The sequence below is a fragment of the Sciurus carolinensis genome, chromosome 8 (assembly GCF_902686445.1).
Source record: "Sciurus carolinensis chromosome 8, mSciCar1.2, whole genome shotgun sequence".
Classification (NCBI taxonomy): domain Eukaryota; kingdom Metazoa; phylum Chordata; class Mammalia; order Rodentia; family Sciuridae; genus Sciurus; species Sciurus carolinensis.
The window spans coordinates 146,711,342-146,728,435 of record NC_062220.1 but is presented as its reverse complement, the minus strand read 5'-3'; the positions used below and the strand labels follow the sequence as shown (position 1 = coordinate 146,728,435).

At 47.3% G+C, this 17,094-nt stretch overlaps 1 protein-coding gene across 1 annotated transcript in view; it reads right to left on the bottom strand.

The window, feature by feature from the left end:
- Tmem120b (transmembrane protein 120B) overlaps positions 1 to 16,461 on the bottom strand; it is a 43,280-nt gene extending 26,819 nt beyond the window's left edge. The window contains 1 exon segment of the mRNA XM_047560649.1: positions 16,263 to 16,461. Coding sequence (XP_047416605.1) covers positions 16,263 to 16,331 — 69 coding nt within the window. The 5' untranslated portion in view covers positions 16,332 to 16,461.
- Positions 16,462 to 17,094: the final 633 nt, after the last annotated feature.

Genomic DNA, 17,094 nt, shown 5'->3' with positions numbered 1-17,094 from the left:
AAAAAACTTCTATTCTTGCCCTAGATTGACCCACTATTTTCCTTAAGTTGCATTTGCTTGTCACCTGTGTGTCCTGTTTCTATATCACACATCAGTCAGCTACAGCCCACAGGCCAAATTTGGCTCTCTAATTCTGTGCGGGCAGTAAGGACATGGGCTGTGCAGGGTTGAAAAGGAAAAATCAAAAGAATACTTTGTGACACGTGAAAATTAAATGCAGTTGGAATGCAGTATCCATATGTCCAGTCTTCCTGGCACACGGCCACACCCACTCATGTACATATGGTCATGGCTGCTTTGGCACCCAAGCAGCAGAGTGAGTGCCTGTGACAGAGACCATATGTCCCCCAAAACCTAAAATCGTCACTATTTGGTCTTTGACCAAAAACGTTGCCCACTCCCGTGTTAAAGCATTTGGGATTTAGTTGTAGACACCACGCCTTCCTACTTCTAAGAAAAAATCCTTCAGTGTGTGTGATATTCTCTTGTACGTCCAGAATACAATGATCAAAGAGAGAAAACTTGGCCTTGACACCAAGCAATGCTGTGGCTGCAAAGACCATCCCAACTCACGTTCTGGTACCAGTTTCTTTCCCGGCACTTCCCCCCAGGCCTGGATCCAGCTCAGTTTCAAGCCCTTCATTATTACTGCTGGTGTCTCCAGCTTCTTTTAACCTGCGATGGTGCCTCAACCTTTGTGTTTCAGGAATTGATGTTTCTAGAGAGTTCGGTCTAGAGGCTTTGGAGGACATCCCTCAGCCCGGGTTTGCCTGAGGTTTCCTGGTGGTTAGATTGTGCTTATACACAGGGGCTGGACATGGTGCCGGTGACCTTGACTTTGACTGCTGGGTGAAGGTGTCCGTCCACCAGTGTATCCGCTATACAGTGGCCAACTTCCTTTCTTCCTTTCTTCCTTTATTTATTTATTTTGGGGGGGGGCATGTGAAGCAAACATTGTACCACTGAGCCATACCCCAAACTTTCCATTTGTAATTAGTAAGTTATCTCAGGGCTGAGGGTGAGGCTCAGTGGTATGTCACTTGCCTCATAAGTGCCAAGCCCTGGGTTCAAGTCCCCAGCACCAAAAATAAATAAGTAAAATAATAAGTTAACTGTGTGGAGAAAGACCACGTGGGAATCACTTCTGAATTCCTCAGTGCGAGACAGCCCTCACACTCGAGGAATATCTGCTAGTAACAAAGGAAGCCCACCAGAGCAGGAGGGGGAAGACAGGGACAGAGATAACCTTCCAGAAGGAGGGGCTGTGGATGAGCAGCGAGGGGAGATAAAGGGCCACGCTGCCTCCCAGCTCCCTGGTGTTGGTTCCATCGTGGAGAGATAAGACAAAGGCCACACGACCAGCAGCCAGATGCTCACCAGGCGCTCTTCAGTGTGAATTAATATTTAATTTCACAAGTAAAACATGAAGACATTATCCTTGTTAAAAATTAAAACACTATGTCACTGAACCTCTCTGGCTTCAGGAAAGCAGGAAGTCTTGGTAATCGAGGCCAAATGATCATCGGCCCAGTTGTGTTTGCTTTGGAGGGACAAGACAGAGATACCCCCTGCCAAGGTTTATCAAAACCAGGACTTGACATCATTTCCCTACACACACACACACACACACACACACACACACACATTGTTTCATGTGGGAAAAAATGAACGCATAATCCCAACAACTCAGGAGGCTGAGGCAGGAGAACTGCAAGTTCGAGGCTAGCCTCAGCAACTCAGCAAGACCCTGTCTCAAAATAAAAAAATAAAAAGGGCTGGGAGTGTAGTCATGGGTACAGCAGCCTTGGGTTCAATCCCCAGTACTGGGAAAAAAAAAAAAAAATTAAAACACTACAACCACAGCTAAAGTCTGCTTTGAATATCCTTCTTCCCCAAAACTAACCGTTGTTACCCACTTCTTCTAGATCTTCCTGCTCTCTCTCTCTCTTTAGTTCAACAAGATCTCAATATGTTGCCAAGGCGGCCTCGAACTCTCCATCCTCCTGCCTCTGCCTCCTGAGTAGCTGGGGAACAGGTGCCCACTGCCACACCTAGCTAGCTCTTCTGTGAATTCTGCCAGGCTATATTCCATGTATTTCTGTTTCTTTTAAAAAGCAAAAGTTTAGCAGAGCATGGTAGCATACACCTGTAATCATAGCTACTTGCAAGACTGAGGTAGGAGCCTCACAAGTTCAAGACCAGCCTAGGCAACTCAGTGCAAGGTTCTGGGTTCAATCCCCAACACCCAAAGAAACAAAAACCCATTTTATTGAGGTATGCCTGACAAGCAGCAGCAAGCTGTACATAATCAATACATACAATGTGATGAATTTGGAGATTACTGTATACCTGTGAAATCACCACCATCTGTGCTTAAACCTGTCCATCACCTCCAAATGTTTCCTCCTGCCCTCTTTATTATCACTTCTGTGTAATAAGAGCATTTAACAAAAGATCTATCCTCTTGGCAAATGTGTAAGTATATAACACAGTATAAGTATAGATAACTGTAGGCACTATGCTATGCACTGAGATGAATTAGCCTCCAGGACTTCCTTATCTTGTATAGCTGAAACAAAGTACCCTTTGACTTACCTCCCCACTCCCTGTATTCTATATTCTTTTTTTTTTTTTTTTTTTTTTTTTTTGCGGTGCTGAGGATTGAACCCAGGGCCTTGTGCTTACAAGGCAAGCACTCTACCAACTGAGCTATCTCCCCAGCCCCCTTGTATTCTATATTCTATATAGAGCTATTTCTATACACATGAATATATATACACATATATATGCATGTATTAAAAAATACACATAGTTGCAAAAAAAATATTATCCCCAATACTTAGTCTCTTTTGTTTCCTTTTAATAATAGTATCCCACCAGTCTGTAGCTGAACACATGGCTGCTCAGCTAGGGACTACATTTCCCAGCCCCTTTTGCAGCTAGATATAGCAGTAAAGAGAGGTAAACAGGAGCAAAATGTTCAAGGTTTTTGCTTTTGTTTATTTGTTTTCATGGTGCTAGGGACTGAACTCAAGCACTTGCACATGCAAAGTATATATTCCACCACTGACATATCCACCCCAATGGGTACAAGTTCTGAACCATGTTTCTTTCTTTTTTTCTTTTTCTTTTTTTTTTTTTGTGATGCTGGGTATTGAACCCAGGGCCTTGTGCTTGCAAGGCAAGCACTCTACCAACTGAGCTATCTCCCCAGCCCTAAACCATGTTTCTTTATGGAATTTCTTGCCTGCCGCTCTGGTTCTCTGGCTGTGATACAACAACAATGGATCCATTTATCTTGAAACCAGAGATGAAAACCACATGATGCAAATGGCAGAGAACACTGTCCCCTCCCCAACCAAATCAACCTGGGTTCTAGAGTGGCATGCATCAGATTCCCACCTATGATGGTTTTAAAGCATGGTCACCCATTCGTTAGCATGCATTACATACAGAGGTGGGATCTCTGTCCCCACCCCTTAAATCTAGACAGGCTGAGACCAATTTGACCAGTAGAAAGTGGAAGAAGAAACACCATTCGGCGTCTAAAGAAGTCACAGGTGGCCATGCAGCTTCTAATTTATTTACTGGAACATTCCCTCTTGGAGCAGAGTCCAACTACCCTGAGCCTATCATGACATGTGGAAGCCCTTTCAGTATAGAGAAGCCACGTGTGGACACTCCAATCAATGATACTAAGACAAATCTTCCCGTCATGGAAGCCCAGGTGTCAGACGTGGGCGTAAAACCTCCAGAGGATTCCAGCCCCAGCCAGGTGAGTTTTTCCCAGACTTTCAGGTCTTCCCCACTAAGACCCCAGATGTCATAAAGCACAGCCAAGCATCCCTACTATGCCCTGCCTAAATCCCTGACCCACAAAAATCAATGAATTTGATAAGGCAACAGATAACTGAAACCTCACTCACCTGCACCTCACCTTCCTCTACGCTATCATGTAAAAAAGAAAGAAAAGAAGTCGGGCACGGTGGTACCCGCCTGTAATCCCAGTGGCTGGGAGGCTGAGGCATTAGGATTGTAAGCTCAAAGCCAGCCTCAGCAATGATGAGGCGCTAAGCAGCTCAGTGAGACCCTGTCTCTAAATAAAATACAAAATAGGGCTGGGGATGTGGCTCAGTGGTTGAGTGCCCCTGAGTTCAATCCCCGGTACCAAAAAAATAAATAAATAAAAAGAAAGAAAGAAAGAAATACACTACCTCCTAAAAGTGATTTTACTTTGGGATCACTGTTACAACAGAATAGCTTATGCCCTAAAGCACATTCTTCACTCTTATTTCGAGCTACGGGCCTACTACAGCTTATTTTGTCATTCCCCCACTGTTGGATGTTTAGGTTGTTGCTGGGCTCCCGACCCTCACCAACAGCACAACACTGACTAATATCCTCGAGTAGCTTCTCTGGGCATACAAGCAAGTATCTCCCTGGGGAAGATGCTCTCTGGGGAAAAGAAGTGGAATTCTTGGGCCAGAGAGCACAGGCTTGTTGTAGTTTCAACAGCTCTTAACTAACTGCCCCCATGGCTGGCTATACCAATGTCTGCTCCCTCCCACGGCAAGTGACAGCTGTACATACCTCACCAACGCTCAAGGCCATTGCCATTTAATTTTTCCCAGGTGTTTTTCTAATGTTCCACTAGCAATATTTTCAGCTCAAACCCCAAGGCATTAGACTGGATAGGGACAGAAAGTCCACAGGCCTTCCCATAACTTTGTCCTCTGGCAAATGGGGTCATTCCTACTCCCCTGCAGTTGTCTGGCTCTGCATAGGCCAGCGTCTCCGCTTCCCAGGGAGATCCCATCCTGGAGACCACACACCTGGGTCACAGACCTGGTCACTCCAAGTGACCAGGCTCCAAGGCTCAGAATTTGTCAGCCATAAAGAGGGCAAATTGGGGTGGGGGAGTCAGAAACAAGGACCTTTATATGACACACTGTCCCTAGGGTACTCCTCACCTATACCAAGTCTTCGCAGATTTCACCCAAGCAGAAGAAAAAGTTCATTTCTCGGAATCCTTTTTTCCAGACAGCTGTCTCTACTATACATATCTATTTTTTTGTACTGGAGATTGAACCCAGAGACGCTCAACCAATGAGCTACATCCGTGGCTCTTTTTATTTTGAGACAGGGTCCCACTCAGTTGCTTAAGGCCTTGCTAAACTGCTGAGGCTGGCCTCAATTTGCCATCTGCCTGCCTCAGCCGCCTGAGTTGCTGAGATTACAGGCATGCACCCTCACGCCAGCTCTCCATGTCTTTAATTGTGATGAAACACACAGAATTTGCCATCTTAACCATCGTACGTGAACCGTGACATCAAGTATGTTCACACTGTTGTACAACCATCTAGCTCCGGAACTTGTCTCCCCGTGAAACAGAAACAACAAACCGATCCGCCCACTGCCCCTTCTCCAGTCCCCAGCAACCGCTATTCTAGGGTCTGTCTCTCTGAATCTGCCTACTCCAGGGTCACCCCGTGAGAGGAATCCAGCAACATTTATCCTTTGTGACCGGTTCATTTACACTTGGCATAATGTGTTCAAGGTGCACCATGCTGCAGTGTGTATCAGAATTTCCTTCCTTCTTAAGTCTGAATCATGTCCCATCACACTGATGGACCCTTGGGTTGCTTCCACTTTGGGCTATCATGACTAATGCTGCTGAGTGTGGATGTATACTTTTTTTTTCAAGATCCTGCTTTTAATTCTTTAAGATATACACTCAGGAGTAAGAATGCTGGATCGTATGGTAATTCTATACTTAATTTTTTGTGTGTATGTATGGTGCTGGGGACTGAACCCAGGACCTTGTGCATGTGAGGCAAGCACTCTACCAACTGAGCTACCTCCCCAGCCCTATACTTAATTTTTTAAAAAAATTTTTAGATGTTGATAGACCTTTATTGTATTCTTTTATTTATCTGTGGTGCTGAGAATCAAACCCAGGGCCTCACACAAGCTAGGCAAGCGCTCTACCACTGAGCCACAACCCCAGCCCCTACACATAATTTTTGAGCAATCACAATACTGTTTTCCACAGAGGCTGCACAGTTTATTTTAGTTAGTTTTTGTTTTTGTTTTCCAGTGCATGGGACTGAACCTAGGGCTTTGTTCATGCTCTACCTCTGAACTACATCCCCAGCCCCTCCTTTCTTTATTTTGAGACAAGGTCTTCCTGAGTTCCCCAGGCTCGCCTTGAACCTGTGATCCACCAGCTTAACCTCCTGAGCAGCTAGGAATGCGGCATGTGCCACGGCGCCCGGCTGGCGGCACCATCTTTTAACCGTCTCGATGTGGCCGTGGACATTCCTAGCAGGTAGAGATGACGCTCTTCCTGTCTTCCCTCTGCACCCAGGGTGTCTCCGTCACCCCCTCATTTGGACCTGTGCTGTGAGCTGCTTTTCCCAGAAGCAGATGAGCCGACGGAGGCAATCCACGGCCGCCTCTCATCCAAACAACCCTGCCCTCCTCAGATAGAACCAGCAGGCCAGATGGAGGCCTTCTGTTGTTTTTTGCTAACCAGGCAGCGATTCCTCTTCTGGGTTAGATCCCCAGTTTCTTTGGAGATCCATCTCTCCCTACACTCTGTCCACAAGATCCAGCTAGGAGGGGTTGGCCCTCTCCCAGGCTCCAGAGGAAGGGACAGCCCGGGTCTGGCCAACCAGCCCATCAGCCTCCCGACCCAACTGGCTGCCTCAAGTATCGACATTCCTAACCAAGGAAAGTCAGTACAGGGCTTGAGTGAGCACTGCAGAGAGAAAGAAGCTCTGGCCCCAGTAGTTTTGAAGGTGGCAAGCTAGAGGCCAGAGCTCATGATGGAGCTGTCTTGCCAACATTTGTGGACCTTGCCTGAGAATGAATCCAACCTAGGAAAATGAGGCTGTGAGGGAGGTGAAGGCTGAGCCTAATGGTTTTACTGGAGCCCTGAATCGGCTTCCGTCTGAAGGCAGCGCACCTCGACTCCCCCATCGCAGAGGCAGATGCCATTCTGTTCCATGGCGCTTTGCCAGTTTGCGTTGGGAGTCTCCACTGCAGAGGCAAGTGTCAGAATCCAGAGGAAGAGGGCGAAGAAGGGAGGTTTCCTTCTGGGCGAAGTTTACCATGCTAGTTAAGAAGAGAAGCTATGATCACTGGAGTCAGTATTAACTACCACCTCTTGCGCAGGGCACTAGCACTTAAAGACACCCAAACCGACGACCTGCAGCTTTGCTGAATGATCTCTTCATCAAGCCAGCAACTAAACAGACATGCAAAAATACAGATCTTTGGGGCTGGGAGATAGCTCAGTCGGTAGAGTGCTTGCCTTGTAAGCACAAGGCCCTGGGTTCGATCCCCAGCACCCAAAAAAAAAAAAAAAAAAAATACAGATCTTTGAACACCCAACATGGGTTTTTTTCTACCAAATGAAGACCCTAAAGAATTATTTTAAACAACTTCATGGATGGATAATTTATATACCATAAATTCACCCACGTGACATGCACAATTCAGTGACTTATGCATTTACCAACTTGGACAACCATCACCACAGCTAGTGTGGGAACATTCACGTCATCACCCAATAAGATCCAGAATATCTATTAGCAGTCATTCCCTGTTTCCTCTCCTGCCCAGCCCCTGGCAACCACAAATCTTCTTTCTGCCTCTATAAATGTATCTTCTCTAGATATCTCATGTAATTGGAATCATTATAATATATGGTTTCTGCATCTGGTTTCTCTGACTTAGCATAAATTTTTGAGGTTTATCTATGTGATAGAATATATCAGCATTTTTTTATGACTAGTCAGCGATAAAAATGTGATACAGATAAACCGGTTTTTGGACATTTGGCTTATTTCCACTTTTGGTTTATTGTGAATAATGCTGCTATGCACATTCATGTACAAGTTTTGTGTAGACATGTATTTTCATTTCTATTGGGTAGATACCTAAAAGGAGAATTGCTGGTCTGTACAGTAAATTTCTAACTTGGTGTGGAGGCACACACCTGTAATCCAAGTGACTTGGGAGGCTGAGACAGGAGGATCACAAGTTTGAGGCCAGCCTCAGCAACTTAGCAAGACCCTGTCTCAAAATAAAAAATTAAAGAAGGAGTAGAAATGTAGCTCAGTGGTAAAATGCCCCAAGTACCAATTAAAAAAAAAAATTAAAGAAAATGCCAAACTGCTGAACTGCTATTTTTATTCCTAAGCTTGGCAGCAGTGAACTGGACCACTGGAGACACTCACCCCAAACTGGGAGTCAGCTCTCTGCAGACAGAGCCATTTGCTTGGTAAACCAGCTTATTAAATGTGATTGACTCCCACTTCCAGTTGCTACCTCTAAAAATAACCAAGAGTGCTGGGGGCACAGGGCAGACAAGCAGCTGAGGAGGAAAGGACTCCATTCTGTGGCCCAAAGCAAGCCCCAGTCCCCCAAATGCCTAGTTCAAGGCCAATCCAAACAAACAAACACTTGATAGAACACCCAAAGATGGAGCCAGGGGGTAGAGGGGTTAACTAGAAAGAAAACAACATCCAGCGAAGAATCAAATGCTAGCAAGTTTAGTTTTCCAAGAGTGAAAACATACTTTTTTTTTTTTTTTTTTTTTTTTTTTGTACCTGGGATTGAACTCAGGGGCACTTGACCACTGAGCCACCTCCCCAGCCCTATTTTGTATTTTATTTAAAGACAGGGGCTCACTGAACTGCTTAGCGCCTGCCAATGCTGAGGCTGGCTTTAAACTCGAGATCCTCCTGCCTCAGCCTCCCAAGCTGCTGGGATTATAGGCGTGCACCACCAACGCCCAGCTGAAAACATAATCTTAATACACGACTTGATTCTGCCATAAATGATGTTCCTGTGGTCCTAATCCACAAATGACTGACACTGAGTCTAGAGTTATTTTTCTTTATAATCTTTTTAGTCTACTGCTCATTTTTTTATGAAATATTTCAGGCATACAAAAAAAGACAGTTCCATAATTAACACCTACCTTCTCACCCTTAAGTAATAGTAGAGCAAAGGGGGTGAAAGACCCTAGACAGTCTTCCCATCCTCCAGTCACAAAAGGGTGAATGGGGTTTTGTTTTGGTTTTTTGCAGTGCTGGGGATTGAACCCGGGGCCTTGTGCTTGCCAAGTAAGTGCTCTACCATTGAGTCACATTCCCACTGCTGTACCCCACACCTCCCCAACGGCTCCTGCTCTGCCCCTGAGCTGACGTTAGCCAATGGGAGTCCCCACAGAGGACAGGAAGGTAAGAGGAGAGAGCTGGAGAATTTGGCTCCTTGGTCTGCCACATCCTTCAGTCACTACAGCTCTTGACTACAGCTTCTCTTCCCCACAACAAGCAATGGCCAGCTCAGATGACCACCTTCCCAGTGCTCTCCCCTTAGGGACAGGACAAGTAAAGGCTCCCTACTGTGGCCCACTACAGGAACCTCCCCATTAAACTGCCCACACCTCTGAAAATTGCCCCTTCTTTTCAGTAAGATGCTTCTGACAGAATGATTTGCTTCCTGCCAGGGCCCTGCTACACTAAAGCTGGTCTGTAAGGTTCCCCTGAAGTCTTTACACTTACACAACATACATATGTATCATTAAATAAAAACATAGTTGCTTTTTGTTTTGTTTTGGCTTTTCTTTTCCTTTTTTTTTTTGGGGGGGGGGTGTGCTGGGGGTTTGAATCCAGGATCACTTTACCTTTCACTGAGTTACACCCCCAGCCCTCTTTTATTTTGAGACAGGGTCTTGCTATATTGCTGAGGCTGGCCTCTAACTTGTGATCCTCCTGCCTCCGCCTCCCAACATCACTGGGATTACAGATGTGCACCACCCTTCCTGGCTCATGCTACTATTTTGAACAATTTTACCTTTATTATAAAAAGCATACTGTACACACCTGTCTGCAACTGCAACGTTCTGCTCAACTTCAATATATCTAGCTCCAGTTTATTCTATGGATTACTCTGCATGTTCAGTTATAAAAATTATTGTACAGATCTGCTATTAGAGTTTTTAATTGTATGGCTATATATTAGTTATAAAGTAGATAGGATTCCGTTTGGATTAGGGAAAAAAAAAACAGAGTTGTGCTGATATCAGTTCTGGGAGCCAGGATGTCCCTCGCATCTTTTCTGCATGTTTAATTACCATTCTCCACATGTAGGAAACACAAACAAACAGGTTTCCAACAGAGACGCCGGGAGCTCTGCCACTTCTCCTGTCCTCTGACATTCCACACTCCACCCCAGAGGGAAGATGAGGTTAATGACTTCAGGTCCCAGCCTGGCTGTGAAACATCTGGCGGCACCTTCTCAACAAAGAGGCTGAGTCATGAGATCCACGACTTGGGAATCAGACCTCCAGAGTCAACATTTCTTGTAAGAATCGCCAGACGGGCATCTCGTGGCATCTATAGACAGGGCTCTGACGGAGGAGTGTCAGAGGGTGGCAATCTGGAAAACCACAGCATAACCATGGTGTCCCCTGACCTGCCTTCTGCTGGTAGGGAACTTTCATGAGATGACTTTTATACAGTTTGCTTTCTAAGAAATCATCTTCCAATAGGTTTAACTAGGACCTGTCACCATAGAAACATTACCAAGGATGGCAAGTTGACTTCACATGAAGGGTATTGATTCTGTACTGGGAAAGGGTCTGAGTCATCAGCCAGGATCAATAGGTGTTCTAGGAGCAGTAAGTGGGGGTGTATACCCGGATGTCAGAGGCAGGACAGCCTAATGGTTACGTGGTTAGGTTCTGTAGTCAGACCACTGAGTTCAAACCAGAGCCTGACACTTAGTAGCAGTCAAGTTGTATAATCTCTTTGTGCCTCAGTTTCCTCTACAGTGAAAAGGCTGGGAAACAGGTCTGTACAATAGGTCACGTGCTGTTACAAAGATGTAATGTCATCAAAAAGAATGGAGTGGGCTGGGCTTGGAGCTCACCCAGCATGCATCAGGTCCTGGGTTCAATCCTCAGCACCACATAAAAAACAATAAATAAAGGTAATGTGTCCACCTATGACTAAAACAGAATATTAAAAAAAAGAGAATGGAATGTGATCTAATGTGCAACTGTGAAATGTTCCAAAGGTAGCACGTTAAGTGGTGTCTAACAAGTCATTGTGCAGCCCCTGAAAACTTAAATTATCCTATAGTGCCCCTATGAGCTGGCTGTAGCACCTTGAGGGTGCCTTGGCACACAGTTTGGGGATCATAAACAAATTCTATTACATGTCCCCCCACCAAAAAGAGATGCTTGTCCAGCATCTCTGGTTTTTACTTTCAGTATTTTGATTTTCCTTCATGGAAATACACCCCCCCCCACACACACACACACACACACTCATCCCAGGTAATTCTGGGATCCCACTCCTAGGTTCCAGAGGTAGACATGTGACCACAGCTTGGCCACTTCTTGCCACAGAGACCAATTAATTAAGGGATAATCACATGACCCAAGCTGGGTCAATGAGAATCGGTCCTGGGATTTTTACTAGAACTAAAGGAGGTTGGGGGAAGAGGCTCTGTGTCTACCAGCTTCGCCATGTTGGTGGACATCAGTCAGGGGCTACCAGTGGCCATCTTTGCCAGAACATGGAAGAGAGTACCTGAAAATAAAGCTGACAAAGAGAGACACACACAGATCATCTGGTCTAGCCTTGCAGGAAACCATTTGCCAGCTGACTTCCCAATACATGAGCCAATAAAACTCCTTTTTTGGCTTAAAACCAGTTGAACTGGGTTTCTGTCACTTGTAACTAAAGTCCTGACCAGTGAATGTGTAAGAACTCCACACAAATGAAAAGAGACTCAGCAAGTTCAAGTTTTCTTCTAGACCTAGGAGTCTCCAGATATTTTTTGACCCACTGTGTGGGAACACAAAAAGCATCTGAGTCAAACACAAGCCTAGGCTCAAATTCTGGCTCCATGATTTTTAAGGTGCTTAACATCTCAGCCTCAGTCTCTTTATCTATAAAACAGGGAAGGTTATTGTTCAGATTAAATAAAATAATCCAAGTATCACATGGTTTGCTATCCACTGTTGTCACTGAATTATTGCCAGCCTTTGCTTTGTAGATAGAGAAACTCAAACTCAGGGAGGTGTCTTGCCGTAGGTCAGATACTGGACAGTGGCAGAGCCAGGACTTCAATCCTGTCCAATGTTCTTTCTGCACCATGTGTTTCTAACAAAAATGGCCACAAGATGGAACCCAATACTCAGTTATAAAGAAGAATAAAATTATGGCATTTGCAGGTAAGTGGATGGAGTTGGAGAATATCATGCTAAGTGAAATAAGCTAATCCCAAAAAACCAAAGGTCGAATGTTTTCTCTGACAAGTGGATGCTGATACATAACAGGGCCAGGGGAGTGGGTAAGGGAAGCATGGAAGAAGGACGGATTATCTAGAGGGAAATGAGGGGTGGGGAGGGGGCGGGGGGAAGGAAAGATAATGGAATGAGACAAACATCATTACATGTATGATTGTGTACATGTATGATTACGCACGTGGTGTGACTCTACTTCATGTCCAACCAGAGAAATGAAAAGTTGTATCCCATTTGTGTACAATGAATCAAAAAAATAAAATAAAATTCAAAAAGAGGAAACCCAAGATGGAAGAAAACAAAAGTTAAGAAAAGAGCACCTGTGCCTCTGCTAGTGGTTAAGAGCACACGCTGGTGTTCAGCAGTCCATGCTCAGATCCTGGCTCCAGCATTTACAAGCCAGGTGACCATAGGTAACCAATTTATCCTCTGTAAAATGGTGTAACAGGATCTGTTTTATGAGGCTTTGATGAGATAGTACTGACCCTCCTGCTTCTAGCCCACCTCCCTGTATTTTTATTACTTTTTAAAATTTTTGGTAGTGCTGGGAATTGAACCCGGGGCCTCAGGTGTGCTAGGCAAGCACTCTACCACTGCTGTAACCCCCGGCCCCTCCCTCTGTATTCTATACACAGCAGCCAGAGAGACGCCAACTTCACTGTCAGTGAAAGTCAGAATCTTTACAATGGCCTACAAGGTCCCTGTCACCCTGTGAGGTCAGGATTCAGGAAAGGCTACTTTGGACTACCTCCTTCCTGAGCCAGAAGGGACAGGTCAGGTTTCCAGGGATATAAGGCAGGAACTGCTCATCAAATCACCTGTCACGTGTCTGTAGGTGACCTTCTGTGGTCACACCACAGGTCAGGGGGCCAGATTCTCAGACTGATAATCAATTCACCAGACTGGCCAAAACCCAACTGCCCAAAAACTATGTCATCATGGTGACAACTTTCCCTGGAGTCCAGTAAGGCCCTGACAGATGCAAATCAAGTCTGAAGAAAACTGATTCTCTAGAAAGTCCCACACTGTGCTGGGGCTTTCTGTGGAGGAGGGGGAGTTCCAAAGACCTTTCAAATCCTCCAGAGTCTGAGAACTGGGCTTCCTCTTTCCTTCATTTCAAAGAGAGAGAGAGAGAGAGAGAGAGAAAACACAAAGATCCCCAAATCAAATAGAGGCAAATATGAAACCCCAAAATCCCAGATTCTCAGGCAGATGTAGGAAAATCTGAACCGGTCAGGATATTCTGGTGCAAAAAAAAAGTCCTTTGTATTGTTGACCTTCTTAGTTGCAGCCTTCCCCCGACCCCTCCCTGCGTTACCTCCTTGTTCCTCAACCACAGTCTCAGGTTAGAGCCTCTCTCCAGCACACTCACACACACCGACTCATCACATGCAGAGCTCCAGGGACTTTCAGACCACAGGTGCAGAGATCTCCCAAGTAGAGAAGACAGAGAGGAGCCTCCCAACATTTCAGAACTAAGTTCTAGCGCCACTTTTACCACCAAATAGCTGTGTGAGCTCAGCTCAGTCAAGGAGCATGTCCAAGCTTCAGCTTCCTCATCTGTGAACTGAAGATGTAAATGGTGTTTTTGCTCCAGTGACTTTTTTGTAGTACCAGGGATTGAACCCAGGGTGTTCAACCACTGAGCCACATCCCCAACCCTTTTTTATTTTGAGACAGGGTCTCACTGAGTTGCTTAGGACCTCTATAAATTGCTGAGGCTGGCCTTGAACTCTCAGTCTTTCTGCCTCAGCCTCCCAAGCTGCTGGGATTACAGGTATGCTCCACCGTGCCTGGCCGATCAATGTTCTTGACCCCCAGGAGGCCATCTGTCACCAGTTGACCACCAAAGCCTGCAACCAGCAGAGTCCCTCTTCCCCAAAGTAGGACCCAGTCTACCATCTCTAAAGAACTGAACGATGTCACTCTTCACTACAACACTTGCTGTACACCAAGGGAAGAACTCCAGACTCAGTTCCCAATTCCTCTGTCCCTGACACACCTGAGCATCTAAGACATCAAAAGGAACATAACAACAAATCAAAGGACTCCTTTGCAATCTCTGCCTGCCAAGACTTGCTTTCTAATTGCTGTTAATTGCAATAATTGCATAGCTCTGAAGGGTAAGGCTCCTCCTCCTCCTCCCCCTCCTAGTCTGAGGCAGGGCAAGGGAAAGGAATTATCAACAACAGAAGCTTCACACAGCATACCTCTTCTTCTTTTCTGCTCCTGACCCTAAGAACTACTCTGTGGCTCCACAGCAGGACATGAGTTCAGAGCCCAGTGAGACAAAGCCTTAAGACATGGCTGAGGGAGCCAGGCGTGGTGGTGCATGCCTATAATACCAGTGCCTCGGAGGCTGAGGCAGGAGGATCGCAAGTTAGAGGCCAGCCTCAGCAACTTAGCAAGACCCTGCCTCAAAATAAAAAATAAAAAGGGCCAGGTATGTAGCTTGGTGGTAGAGTGTCCTGAGTTCAATTCAGAGTGAAAAAAAAAAAAAAAAAAAGTAGTAGTTGTTCTTGTGGAGCTGGGTACGGTGGCATGTACCTGTAGTCCCACCTACTCAGGAAGTTGAGGTGGGATGCCCAAGAGTTCAAGGCCAGACTGGGCAATATAGTAAGAACCAATCTCAAAAAAAAAAAAAAAAGAAGAAGAAGAAGAAGAAAAAGAATTAGTCTTCTCCATGAAGGTGGAACAAAAAGGGACACAAGCTCTAGACCTGAAGGTGAAGGCGCCAAGCTGAAGAAGGCATGAATCCACATTTGCTGGAAGACCATGCTGGGTACCTTACCCTCTGTCCGTGGCTGAAACGGCACCTCATTTCCTGCCCAGGCTCCCCAGCACCCCATAGCCATTCATCAGGACCTACAGTCTCATGTTTAGAGAGACATCACAGACACCCTTGGCCACCTCCTCTTCCCTCCTCTGGACACTAAGACAACCCAACTACAGACAATAGCTACATGGACAGGGAAGATGCTCCAACTGAAGAGAGGAGGGGAGAAGGGCAGGGGGTGTGGTGTGATTTCATGCAAACAGAGCATAAGCCCCTGGGAAAACAGTCCTGTGGCTGGAGAGGGAACATTAAAAACAGTCCCTGCGTCCCTCTTGGTCAATCACCAAGGGTTCCTAAGGCTCTCTAGTCATCCAAGTGGGTAGCTGAGGCCTCTATCGGGAACAAAGCTCCTGCTGGGACCCCTGACAGCAATGTTGTTCTCTCAAGGGACACATCACACAAGCGCCCTAGTCCCACCTGGGGTACAGCTCTGGGCCAAAAGGGTGAGGCTGGGTGAGGCAACCCAGCTGTCAGAACTGACAGGTGCCAACCACAACACACACTCAACCTGCAGCAGCCTAGAGAGGGCAGGCGCCACACAAGAGTTCCCAAAGACGGAAATGGGGATCCCTAATCCCCAAGCACAGTCTGGGGGTTCAAGGTGAACTGCTCCTAAGCACATGTCCCAAAATGGAGCAGCAGAAGAGAGAGCTGCCCTGCCAGCGGGAGAGGGGTGGTCGAGTGCCGAAAGCAGATATGGTGGGTGGCATCGGGGGAGACCCCTGCGGCGGTGGGTGCTGGGCTGTCCTCTTTGAACCCTAGCACTACCCGGCCCCCTCAGTCTTGATCCACATGGACACAACCTGGAATTTGCCCTCGGAGGCCACAGACCAACTTTCTGCAGCGAATAAGGTGCGCAGAGCAAAGAGCGGGTGAGAGGGCGGGAGAATAGGGGCTTCGACAGGGCGCCCCAGGAGGGTAAAGAACTGGAACGCTGGGAGGGGGTTGGGGGCTGGTCCAGGCCGACCACCAGCGCCCAGGGGCTAGCCAGGCGCACCCCGGGGCCCCGTCGCCCCACCTCCCGGGCTCGGCGGGTGGGAAGGGGAAGACACTGCACCGCAAGTAGCAGGGTTGCGGGACCAGGTGGTCCGGCCCTACCTGCAGTTCCTGAAATTCCCCCTCCAGCTCGTGCCACTCGCGCTCGCAGCACTCCAGCTGCCCCGACATGGTGCAGTGGTGCAAGGCGGCGGCGGCCGCGGCTGCTCCCGCAGCGTGGCCCCGCCAGCCACCAGCACCCCACGCCTGCCCGCCCGCCGGCCGCCTTCAGAGGCACCAGCTGTTCCTGCGCAGCCGGAGCCACGCGCGCACCTGACGTCACGGTCCCCGCCCCGGCGACCGCCCCACCCCCTCGCCCGAGAGGCGGGGCCCCGCGCGTGCGCACTCGGCTCCCCGGCTCCCTACCCGCACTCTGCGCGCCCGCCCGGTACTAAGGCATTTTGCAGGTCTTAGCTGGGTCTGTCGCTGCCCCCTCGGGATATCTCGGCGCCTTCAGGACCCCTCTCTTCTCGGAGGGGCGGGCCAGAGTTTGTCCGCAAGCTGCTTTTGCAGCACTTATGTTATTTAGGTTGTGGTTTGGGGAGCGTCGGCTGGTGGGGGTGAGAAAGATTTGGGAGAGATCAAAGTTCACCACCACCACCAGTACCCCTTAATCGCTAACCTGGCCCAAGGCCAGTGCCCTGGAATGCCAGAGCTGACATTGACCATGTCGCAAGGTCGGGGACAGGGCGGGGAAGACCTGTCATTTCACATTACTATTTACTGCAACCTATGCATTCTAGATTCCTGCCCTCTAAGACTGGGTGACTCTTAACAGCTGTCTCTTTCACTCACTGAAGGACACAACTTCCTCCAAACTAATTTCATCCAGTTTCCTTCCCTCCTCTGCAAAGTGTTCCAAGATCTGCCCCAGCCTGGCTTTTCGGTCCCCTAC